The 11,347-nt window shown below is 39.2% G+C and overlaps 1 protein-coding gene across 5 annotated transcripts in view; it reads left to right on the forward strand.

Moving 5' to 3' along the window:
* pde10a (phosphodiesterase 10A) overlaps positions 1–10,837 on the forward strand; it is a 96,183-nt gene extending 85,346 nt beyond the window's left edge. For 4 of the 5 annotated variants that reach the window (XM_084736178.1, XM_084736179.1, XM_084736180.1 and 1 more), the window contains 7 exons: positions 68–218; positions 345–500; positions 2,301–2,473; positions 2,625–2,736; positions 2,935–3,015; positions 4,632–4,720; positions 9,642–10,837. In XM_084736178.1, the coding sequence (XP_084592304.1) occupies positions 68–218; positions 345–500; positions 2,301–2,473; positions 2,625–2,736; positions 2,935–3,015; positions 4,632–4,720; positions 9,642–9,741 (862 nt within the window). In that variant the 3' untranslated portion in view covers positions 9,742–10,837. Of the gene's footprint in view, positions 1–67; positions 219–344; positions 501–2,300; positions 2,498–2,624; positions 2,737–2,934; positions 3,016–4,631; positions 4,721–9,641 lie in introns of all 5 variants that reach the window. The other variant, XM_084736182.1, reaches the window with a different exon arrangement.
* The last annotated feature ends 510 nt before the right edge of the window (positions 10,838–11,347 follow it).

Raw genomic sequence — 11,347 nt, forward strand, 5'->3', positions numbered from 1 at the left:
CCAGGATGCATGTTAACAGCAGGTGTAAACAGGCTCGTTATTAACCGTCCTCTCTTTGCATGTGTAGCTTTGAGCTGGAGAAGTTGTGTCGGTTCACCATGTCTGTACGGAAGAACTACCGGCGTGTGCCCTACCACAACTGGAAGCACGCAGTGACGGTGGCGCACTGTATGTACGCCATCCTGCAGAAAACCTCTGGGATGTTCACAGAGCTAGAGGTTTGCTCCTTATTGGGTCAGAGTTTTACTGCTCCTAGACAAAAAAAACAAATTCAATTAAAAGCGAGTTTAGCACCCGGGGTCCGGTGTGACTTTCTTTTCCTGTCGCCCCTCTGTGGTTTACAGAAGAAGGGTCTGTTGATAGCCTGCCTGTGCCACGATCTGGATCATCGGGGTTACAGCAACACGTACCTGCAGAAGTTTGACCATCCGCTGGCTGCTCTGTACTCCACCTCCACCATGGAGCAACACCACTTCTCTCAGACCGTCTCCATCCTGCAGGTAGAGCTCCACTATGCAGAACTTACTGCACAATTAAAGTCAACCTTTCTTTATTTATTAACAGTCTGTTAAATTACATTATTTAGTATAAAGTTACGTTCTTTGCATAACAACTATTCTGATATTCTGATTTTAGTCTTTTTTTTAATCAAAACTATGTCTAAATTCTCTGATTTCAGCTTCTTAAAAGTGAGTATTTCCTGTCTGGGAAACAGTGATCAACATTTTTCCTCATTTTCTGACATTGTATGGACCAAACAACTAATGGATTAATTGAGTAAACAACTGACAGATTATAGATAATGAAAATAATCAATAGATGCAGCCCTACATTTATCCCGTAATAGCAGAAATACTTAAAGCTACTACAAGGGGTTCCTAGTAGTTATGAAACACTCTCAATTTATTACTGATGCCTCTGTTTGACCTACATAAATTAACAAGATCATAAGCGAGAAGATTCAAATCAGATGAACAAAATCTGTGTTTACATTTTACAAGAGGTTTTTATTTAGATAATTTTATTTTTGATGATATATTTTGTGGTTATCACAGTGGAAACATTCGTGCTTTTGTCCACAGGAGCCTCCAAAATCAACACAGTTTGAAAGTTCCCTGTTGAAGCTTTATTGATTGATTTGGTTTTCATTATTGTGTCATGCACAAATAATGTGCCCAGCACAAAGAGGATTACAAAACACCATTAATCAGAAAAACAGACCAGAAACCAGAGTAGCAACAGAAATTAGCACAAATACTAAACAAATAGTCCTTTAGAAACAAAGGTAGTCAACTTATAAGCATTAAATTAAACAACCACCAGGCCACCAGAACGTTTCTGGATTTTTAACAGACAGTTCACTGAATATAGGTGACCTTCACTCGTCATTAACAGGACAATACAGAGTAAAGTGTGATTTATTCTAAACTTCTCCTGATTCACATAATTCACACAATCCGTCGTCCTCCTGGATGTTTTTAAATCTGCTGACTTCAAGGTTCAGAGGAAGGATTCCTGTTCTCAGCTGCAAAAATAAACACTCTTTGTTAAGTTTGCTGTAATATAAGATTCAGGGCCATAATTATACCTGATTTGAATATATGTTCATAATATCATCTAGCTATTAACTTTCCTATAAACTAACTTTTTAACTGTGTTCATGATGCATTATAAATGATCACTATACATATATTGTGAACCTCTTTAGCCTATAGAGAATTGTTTGATTTATTCCAAAGAAAAACCCTCTTGTTGCCCCTTTTTCTGACATATTAAGGAAACGATTCCACAGTCTTATTATTCCCTGTTTTCATTTTATAGATCCAGGAATCCAACCCTCAATAGCCAAAGCAGGAGCAAACTTATGAACGCTTAAAAAGCAGCGAGCAGCTCTGTTCTGTGATATTTTACATTCTTTAAAGCCCCATATCCTTGAAGCATAGTTAAGTATGGGGGAGACTCATGCATCATAAAGTTGTGAGTAAGTAAAATATCCCAAATCTTTACATATTTTAAAGACAACAGACCCTAATGCCTTCCCAGCTCAATCTGCCAACACTTTAGTTGTGTGTAAATCAACATATAATTTATTGAAGACTAATGCTTACGCTCACACTGTCAATCCATTGAAAGGACCGTACGATGTAGTTGTGAGTGCCTTCTTGTGTGATGTCCAGGACCTGCTGGCAGGGCGTGGACCCTGACATGAACGTGAGATTGCAACCTGTTGTAGTCTAGCTGAGCTGAACGCCTCATAAGTGGAGCTTTTGCTTTTTTATTGATCTTTTTGTTTCTCATAGCTGGAAGGGCACAATATTTTCTCCAACCTGAATTCCAGCGAGTACGAGCAGGTGTTGGAGATCATCCGGAAGGCCATCATCGCCACGGACCTCGCCCTGTACTTCAACAACCACCAGCAGCTGAACGAGCTGCTGACCACGCACGCGCTGGACTTGAACAACCACTCACACAGGTCAGGTCACGACGACTCGCACCGGTGCACCGGTCAGGTCAGGATCACACCGGGTCTCGTTGCATCATACAGAGAAACGTGGACCTGGCGCACATAAAACAGCACATTGAGTTCCCCCACACGTTTGTAACAAGGCTTTGCTCCCCTCCAGGGACCGTGTGATTGGTCTGATGATGACAGCATGTGACCTGTGTTCTGTTACCAAGAAATGGCAAATCACACGACTCACAGCCAACGACATCTATGCTGAGTTCTGGGCTGAGGTACAGTTAAAACAGATTTAGTGTCATGATCGTGCCTCCAGTACAACAGTCAGACTTTTGTTAGTGCTTGTAAATATCGCCACGTCGAGATGTTGTACAATTTACGAGGCAAAAAATATTGTCGTCGGGTGGTCAGACGGTTTGCCACAGCGTGCAGAAAGAAAAAGAAACTTCTCACTTTATTCTGTTCCTCCTCAGGGAGATGAGATGAAGAAGATTGGGATGCAACCAATCCCTATGATGGACAGAGACAAGAAGGACGAGGTTCCCCAAGGCCAAGTAAGACCAGCACTTTTACTTATGTGTCTCTAACCGTGCAGACGCTCTACCTCAAATTCTCGTTGTTTAATTATTGGCAAAAATATTGCGACTTGTATTCAACTGAATACACTGCAAAGACAAGACATTTAATGTTCAGACTGATAAACTTAATTGTTTGTTGTAAACATGCACTCATTCATGTTTACTGTTGTGATGCATCACCATGTCTTTTAACAACAAGTGTTAAGGAACTGAGGAGACTAATTGTTGAGGTTTTGAAAGTGAAATTCTTTCTCATTCTTGCTTGATATATGACTTCAGGTGCTCAACAGTCTGGGGTCTTTGTTGTCATGTTTTGTTCTTCATAATGCACCACACATTTTCAATAGGAGACAGGTCTGGACTGCAAGCGGGTCCGTCTAGTACCTGAACTCTTTTACTACAAAGCCACACTGTTGTAACGTGCAGAATGTGTCTTGGTGTTGTCTTGCTGAAATAGGATGCCGTCCGGATGGCAGTGTATGTTGTTTTAAAACCTTTCAGTATTAATAGGGCCTTCACAGATGTGACAGTTACCCATGATGCCACGGGCACTAACACACCCCCATACCATCACAGATGCTGGCTTGTGAGATTAGCGCTGGTAACAGTTTTATGGTCCTTTCAATCTGAAATGTGGACTCAGAGAAGTCTGCAGCTTTTCTGGATGTTGTTGATATTTGTCTTAACTTAAATTTGTAGATGCAACAATCAAACTGTGTTTACTGGCAGCGGTTTTCAAAAGTGTTCCTGAGCCCATGTGGTATCCTTTACAATTATGTGGGTTTTTAATGCAGTACCGCCTGAGGGGTCAAAGGTCACAGGCTTTCAATGTTGGTTTGCTTTACATTCAGAGATTTCTCCAGATTCTCTGAATCTTTTAATGATATTATGGATTGTAGATGGTGAAATCCATAAAGTCATGCAGTTCTTAAAGTGTTGGACTGTTTACCCACACAGTTTTCCACAGAGTTGTGAATCTCACTCCGTCCATACTCCTGAACGGCTGAGTCTTTCGAGGATGCCCCTTTACTAATTAAACTGTTTACCTGCTGGTGTTTTTGATCCTTCCACAACTTTCCCAGTCTTTCGTTGCCTTTATCCAAACTTTTTTGAGACATGTTGCAGGCGTCAGTTTCAGAATGAGTGTATATTTAAAAGAAAAAAAAGTTAATCTGTTTGAATGTTAAATCTCTTGTCTTTGCACTGCATTCAATTGAAAACAAGTCAAAAAAGTTTTTGCAAATCATTGCATACTGTTTTTATTTACATTTTGCGCAACAAACCAACTTTTTTGGTACACACACGCGCACACACAGCATACATTCAAAGAGCCACTGTTATCTGTGGCCTAAGGAGATGAAACTCCCCTCAAACACTCCGCTCGACGGTCCTTAACCATAAATAAGCTTTTATCAACACTTGAAAACTGAGAAAAATTAAAATCATGAGATGCGCGAGGTGTGTTGCATTTCTGATCTGATTGTTATCTTACTGTTACCAAAATAGCAAAAATGTTAATACAAACTGTGTACTGTGTTCTTCTTCTGCCTAATTAACTCGGTCTGTTGTTTTTTTGTGGATGTTTTTATAAGGTGGGATTCTACAATGCTGTTGCAATTCCGTGTTACACAACACTCGCAGAGCTTTTCCCTCCATCCAGTCCTCTTCTAAAAGCCTGCAAGTAAGTGTTCAGAAAGTCTCATCCTTCACTGTGTGCAACACAACACAAACAAGTTTCTGAGATAACAGAGAACGTATCAAGGAAATGTGGTCAGGAATTAAAATAAATTAAAACTGTATGATTGTAGATGTTTTAGTATAATCTGATCTGGTTAATAAATGCACTGACAACAGCTTACAACAGGTAATGTGTGTGATGCCCTCGTCTGACCAGCAGACATTGGCCAGACAAATATGATTAGAGGTGATCAGGAGTGTGTGTGTGTGTGTGTGTGTGTGTGTGTGTGCACATGCCACAGGCTTCTCACTGGTGCTGGAAATCCTTGAAAACCCTTGAATTTCAAGGTAGCGTGTTCTAGGTTTGAAAAGTGTTCGGATTTTTGACAAAGTGCTTGAAACTCTATTTGCATTACTTTCCTCTCTGACTGAATAGTTTGCTTTTCAGACGAAGAGAACATAAGTCATAACATAAGTGGGCTGCGCTCGTAGTAATTATTAATAAGATCTGTCAGTGTTTGTTGACGTGTGTCCTCTGATGGAACAGTGAGTAGGAGGCCAACAGACAACAACATGCTGCGAGGTGACTGTTTCAGCGAGCGCTGACTAGAAATGTTAAAAAAGAAGAGGATTTTATTGAAATTGAAGTTATTTGTGTAGTAATTGTTTGAGTGATTGTTTTATACTGGTTCAGCCAGGTTATAAAGGACGCCAAGTCTACTTACAGACAGGTGACACATTTTGAAATCTGAAACTTTGTTGTGTTTTCCTTTAATCTGTGCAGACATTCTGCAGACATTTTTTGTATATTCATTAAAGCTACTACAAGGGACTTTGACATTTTGCTGATTTTGAAGGTGTGGACAAAAGGAATAGCCTTCCCACCACAATAACCCAAAATATAACGTCAAAAATAGAATTATCTTAATAAAACTCCCCTTCTGCTTCTTTTTAACTGGTTAACATATGACTCACTGTTACTTTAACACAGGCTGTTTTCGTCTGATCTCACGGGGTCTCTGACCGGGTAGCAGGCTTAAAAGTCCATCTAAAGGGAAGATAAAAGTTCAGGTTGTTTCAGAGCAAAGAAATAACTTTTGAGACCTGATTTTAAATACTTGCTGATCTTTTTAACTGTTCAAATTTATGCGGTTGGTTAATAAGAGATGTTTCTGTGGTGTGACAAACTCAGAACACATTTATTGTTGCTTTACAGTATCTTTAAGAATAAATGCACAGAAATAGTCAGTCTTCTCACAGATGGTCTCGTTAACTTTTGTAGGTCATATAGAGGCATCAGGATTAAATTTAGACTGTTTAATAACCAGTTAAAAATTCCATGTAGTAGCTTTAAAAAATCAAAGACAACTTGTTTCTGGGAGAATAAAGCCGACCTTTGTTCTGAGTGTTTTAGGTAACCTCACCAAAAAGGCTCAGGATTACAAAAAGTCTAACAAAATGAGCTTTATTTGTAAATGAAGAAGTGAACCTGGGGCGGGGGTCAGCAACCTGCTGCTCCAGAGCCACATGTGGCTCGTATATGACTCCTTTTTTGCTATATTTAATGGTTTATTTATTGTCCAGGTAGGCTACATTTTATTTTATTCATTTTTTGCACAATCATGAGGGAGGCTCAGAGTCTCAGAAAATGACAAAAATGACAAAAAAAAAATGTTAACAGTTTTCTTTGGACTCTATTTATGGTTTCAAAAATGCAACAAAACATTTCCATGCAATGGAAATGCAACATTTAAATACCAAATAATCATAAATATCCCACTGCAGCATTGCAGCCACACATTGTAAGACATATTAATTAGTACTATTAGTAATGCTGATAGGCTAATTTGGACTTAATAGGCTGTGTTCCTCTCGTTATAAAGCTCAAAATGTTTTTGCAAAAATTGCTCTTTTGATGAAAAGGTTGCTGAAGCAAAAATCATTTTGGAGCTCAAACTCAAATGAAAACAGCAAACAGAAAATTACAAAATATGGAGCAAATGTCAGTAACAGTGACACTTTCTCTTCAGTACCTGTGGCAAAATAAAAAAAAGTAAGGCACTTTTCTATTCTGTTTGGGACTATTGACCTATCAAATATTTTTTTTTAAACTGCAGAAAAGTTGCAGTGGTTGGACACAATTGGATAGTTGTGCAGAATCCAGGGGGATTTGTTGAATTTGCATTAAATGTTACAGTTGCAACATCACAACTTCCTGGAGGGAAAACTACAGTGTACAAACAAGAAAAGGTTGCTCTTTCTAACTCAGTGTGTGTGTGTGTGTGTGTGTGTGTGTGTGTGTGTGTGTGTGTGTGTGTGTGTGTGTGTGTGTGCGTGTCAGATTCGATTACAGTGTGAGAATGTATTTATATGTGTAATTTCTGCTTGTTGAACAGGATCATATTGCAAATTTGCCTGCCCCTCCAGGGCAACCCTCTGGTTTTTAAAACGTTGTGACCTTGATCTGCGGGGAATGCAAACAAAGTGAGCAGTGTAATATTTAAGCCCCGGCTGTACGTCAGCACGGGGCTCTGGGTGGGCAGCGGGCCTAGACCCCGCGGAGCCCGGCTGCTTGTTGTGGGATCTGCCACAGACGTGTAAACTGCATCAGGCCGGCTAATTGAATGGAATGGCGGCAAAGGGCAGCACTTTGTGCACTCGTATGTCAGGCTCGATTATAGCGCAGGGGGGGAGAGGTTACCTTCACGACAATAAGAGCTGATGGGAACGCTGCTACAGATGACTAATGAATTACACCACTGCTGCCTGGCTGTGGTGACATGTGGCCACAGACTGCCAGTGTAAATTCATTTTATTTAGTTGTTTAATACAGTTTGGTTTGATTTAATGCAGCTTTTATGTTGTTGATTGCTGCAATGTGTTGATATTTACTATGGATCTCTTCAGAACCAGTATTTTCTTAATGTTCTGGCTGTCTCTAACAATATTTTGTCCATCCACCTTTTAACATCAGTTGCACACCCTTGTGGCGGCAAAGTGTTATAGTGTTGTCAGTCCCACCAGTAGCAACAGTAAGCAAGCAAGTTTATTTATAGAGCATATTTTGTACACAGTGCACAGAAAGAGAAAAAGAACATCCATATAAAACAGGTAAAAGAAGGTGAAAAATACACAAAATAGTAATTAAGAGAGAGTCACTAAAGGATAAATATTATAATAGTGAATAAAAAATACAGTTAGTGGAATAAAAACATTATGACGGTAACTTTAAAGGACCAAAAACCTGCTGATTAAATTTTCATTCAAACAACAAAACTGATCTCAGCTTCTCAAATGTGAGAAATGTTTTCTGGTTTCCGTATTCCAATATGCCAGTAAACTAAATATCTTTCTGTTATGGACAAAATAAGACATTTTCTTGGACTTTGGGAAACAACGATCAACATTTTTCACTATTTTCTGACATTTTATAGACCAAACAATTAATTGAATAATGGAGAAAATGATTGTCACATTACCTGATAATTAAAATTGTTTAGTTGGAACCCTAAAATAAATTCCTTCACAGTACTTTTTGTCTGAAATGACTGTCACAAATAATTTTATTACATTTTTTAAACTTCTTATTTCCTTTCAACAGGTGCAGTCGTACAGTAGAGCTGCATGTCCACACATACTTATAATAAGAAGGGATGAAAGTTAAATTTCATTCATGAGCCCAGAGAAAAAGGATGAATACACAAGAAGAAAAAGTGGCATGTTTATTTATATTTATATTAGGAGGGAAGAATAAATAAATTAATTAATAAAACTGAAAAACAAGTGAAATTTTTTTTATAAAAATACAAAGTTATAATGATAATAATAACAGATACATAAAAAATAAAAACCCACAAGGTGTTACACTTAATTTTGTTCTATTGCTAATAAAGTTTAAAGCTGCTACCAGGAATTTTCATATTTTGTTGATTCTCTGTGGACAAAAGTGGTGGTGTTTCCACTGTAATAATCACAAAATACAACATCAATAATAAAAATTATCGAAATAAAAACCTCCACCTGCAATTTTGCCAGGGAAAATATAAACAGACTCCAGTCAGACATATAGAAACCGCTGATCTTTTCATGGATGGTCTTGTTTGTTCATGCAGGTCGTATAGAGGCATCAGTAATAAATTGAAACTGTTTCATAACCAGTTAAAACTCATTGTAGTGTCTTTAAAATGTCTTTGTTTCATGTTGACGTGATTTTATCCTCTTTTTCCAGATTGTCATGTCTACAGCCAAAGAAATGAAATGTCTTGTTCGCAGCGCAGCCATCCCTCCCTGTTCTCCCATTTCGTTTCCTTTTCCTGGTTTCCTCCCGTCTCACAAGTCTCCCGTGTCTCTCCCACTTCATGTCATTTCTTTCCTGTTTTCATTTTTTTATTGTTTATATTTTATCTATTCTGTTTTTGTCATGCATGTTGCATGTGTGTGCACCATAAAGGAACTGCAGCCTTTGCAACAATTGCACAACCCTGTATTGTGCAATGATAATAAATGACCTTGATTCCTTTTCACACCCCCCCCCCCCCTTCATCATCAGCATGCATAAGTCTTATAACTCTAAAGTCTACTGTTTTTACCCCAACAGCAATAGAGTTAGACAAGATGTTTCCTAATCAGCATAACCTTGGAAAAACATTGGTAAAATTGTTTCTGTGTTGTGATCATTGTTGAAATTGGACTAGATAAGACTAAATGCTGTGGTCCCGTTGTGTTTTCCAGCTAATAAGCGTCATTATTTTGTAATTTTTATTCTTTAAAAGTCACCAGAATCCAGGAAAAAAAAGTTTATTTAACTCAACTTGCACAGACGCCTTATTTTTGAGGTCTAAGGGTTGGCAAGTATGAGCACAGCCCTGGTCGTAAACCCGCAACATGCAGGCTCTGAATCTGACTGAGGTGTTCTGTGTTGGCAGGGAGAACCTGTGCCAGTGGGAGAAGATATCGCGAGGAGAGCTGGAGGACATCGTCCCCAGCCGGCCTTCTGATTCAGGCCCTGTCAAGGTGGACAACTGACTACCAAAGGGGTTTGCTGGCCCACCAAAGGAATACAACCTGAATCCTGCCACGGACCTGGTACTCTGTGGGGGGATGAGCACCCGCATCCTGTGTCAGCAGGAGACGGATCAGCTAAAGGCGACTTTGACTTTGAAAACACACAGTTACCTCATTGGGTGACGGAGGTGTCAACACTGACGGTTTCACCGATCCCAGAGACTGACCGACAGCCGATGGGGAGGGACTTCGACCCATCACCCTACATCCACTCAGCTTGGGAAATCATTTGGTAGAATGGACTTGTGCCGTTTTGGTTGTTTTATTTTAGCTGTTTTATGTTATTTTATTTTTTATTATTTGAGCTGATTCTTTTACGGTCTTGTATTTGCAGAGGCCTTACTCTGAACCTTTCACAGGCTAGAATATGTGAAATCTTGTCGTCGGTTCAGGCTTCTTTTTTGAAATGGTACTGTTTTGCCTTCTGTGGTAGGTTTATCGTACGACGCGCACTACTTCAGCAAGGTATTCCCAGAGACAGAAGGAATGTGTAGAGCAGATATATATGTGGTGTAACGCCACCTCGCTGAGAAGGTGGACGTCAGAATGTTTTTTTTATTACTTTTTTGAGCAAAAATCCTTTGCAGTACTTGAATAAAGACATACAGCCTATTCTAGGTGGAGATGGCAGAAATCCCCCCGCAGCAGATTCTGCAGAACGTGGATGAACTGTGGCGAGAGGAGTTAGATAATGTCGACACTTGTGAAAAAAATCACAAGAGAGTCACAATGTTTCTCCCCGAAGTGGACCCCACAGCACTGCCCCCGGGCCCCGCTGGCATTTAGGAACCTGCTGCAGAGTACATCGACTTTTCCTCTTCTATTAACAGGAGTTCACAAGACAAAAAGAAATAGACGAAGATGCACAAATAGCATCTGTTTTGCATCGGTAATAGCAAGCCGAGACTGCATACTGTTGAATTTTCCACTTGCATAACAGTTTTCACGCCACTATCGCATTATAAATTATTTTACACTACAATCTGGTTCCTTCTCATTAATTAGTTATCAGATTTACAGCCATGAATAAAACAAAAAGTGAAATGAGGATACAACACAAGTGTTCTGGCGGATTATACAAAGATTTATTTGTTTGCAGTGACACAACAAAATTTTTACATGTTGACTACGTTATGTCCAGACAGCAGCCTCATTAATACCACGTGGTAAAAGGGACAGTTCACTCCAAAATCAAATATCCATATTTTCCCTTCTATCTGTAGTGCTATTCATCCATCTTGGTTGTTTTAGTGTGAGTTGTTGATTTCTGCCTTCTCTATAATACCAATACAACTACAGAGAAGTACCAGAAGTACACAAGGTGTGCATCTGATTGCAAGCTGTCTAATTTAACCTTTACTTTTTATGCATCATTGCTTTTGCCAAAAGAGTTTAGGAAGTCAGGAAGAACCTGTGTAGTCCTCAGTTGCTCCAACAGCAGTGGTAAACTTGGTCGGGCGACAAATTGTTTGATTTATTAGCAACAACAAAGACTTACTCTAGGGCTGCAAAGTCTATAAAATGTCAGAAAAGTGAAAAATGTCAATCTCAGTTTTCAGAGTTCAAG

This window comes from Lutjanus erythropterus, chromosome 14 (genome assembly GCF_056507025.1).
Source record: "Lutjanus erythropterus isolate fLutEry1 chromosome 14, fLutEry1.hap2, whole genome shotgun sequence".
NCBI lineage: Eukaryota > Metazoa > Chordata > Actinopteri > Lutjaniformes > Lutjanidae > Lutjanus > Lutjanus erythropterus.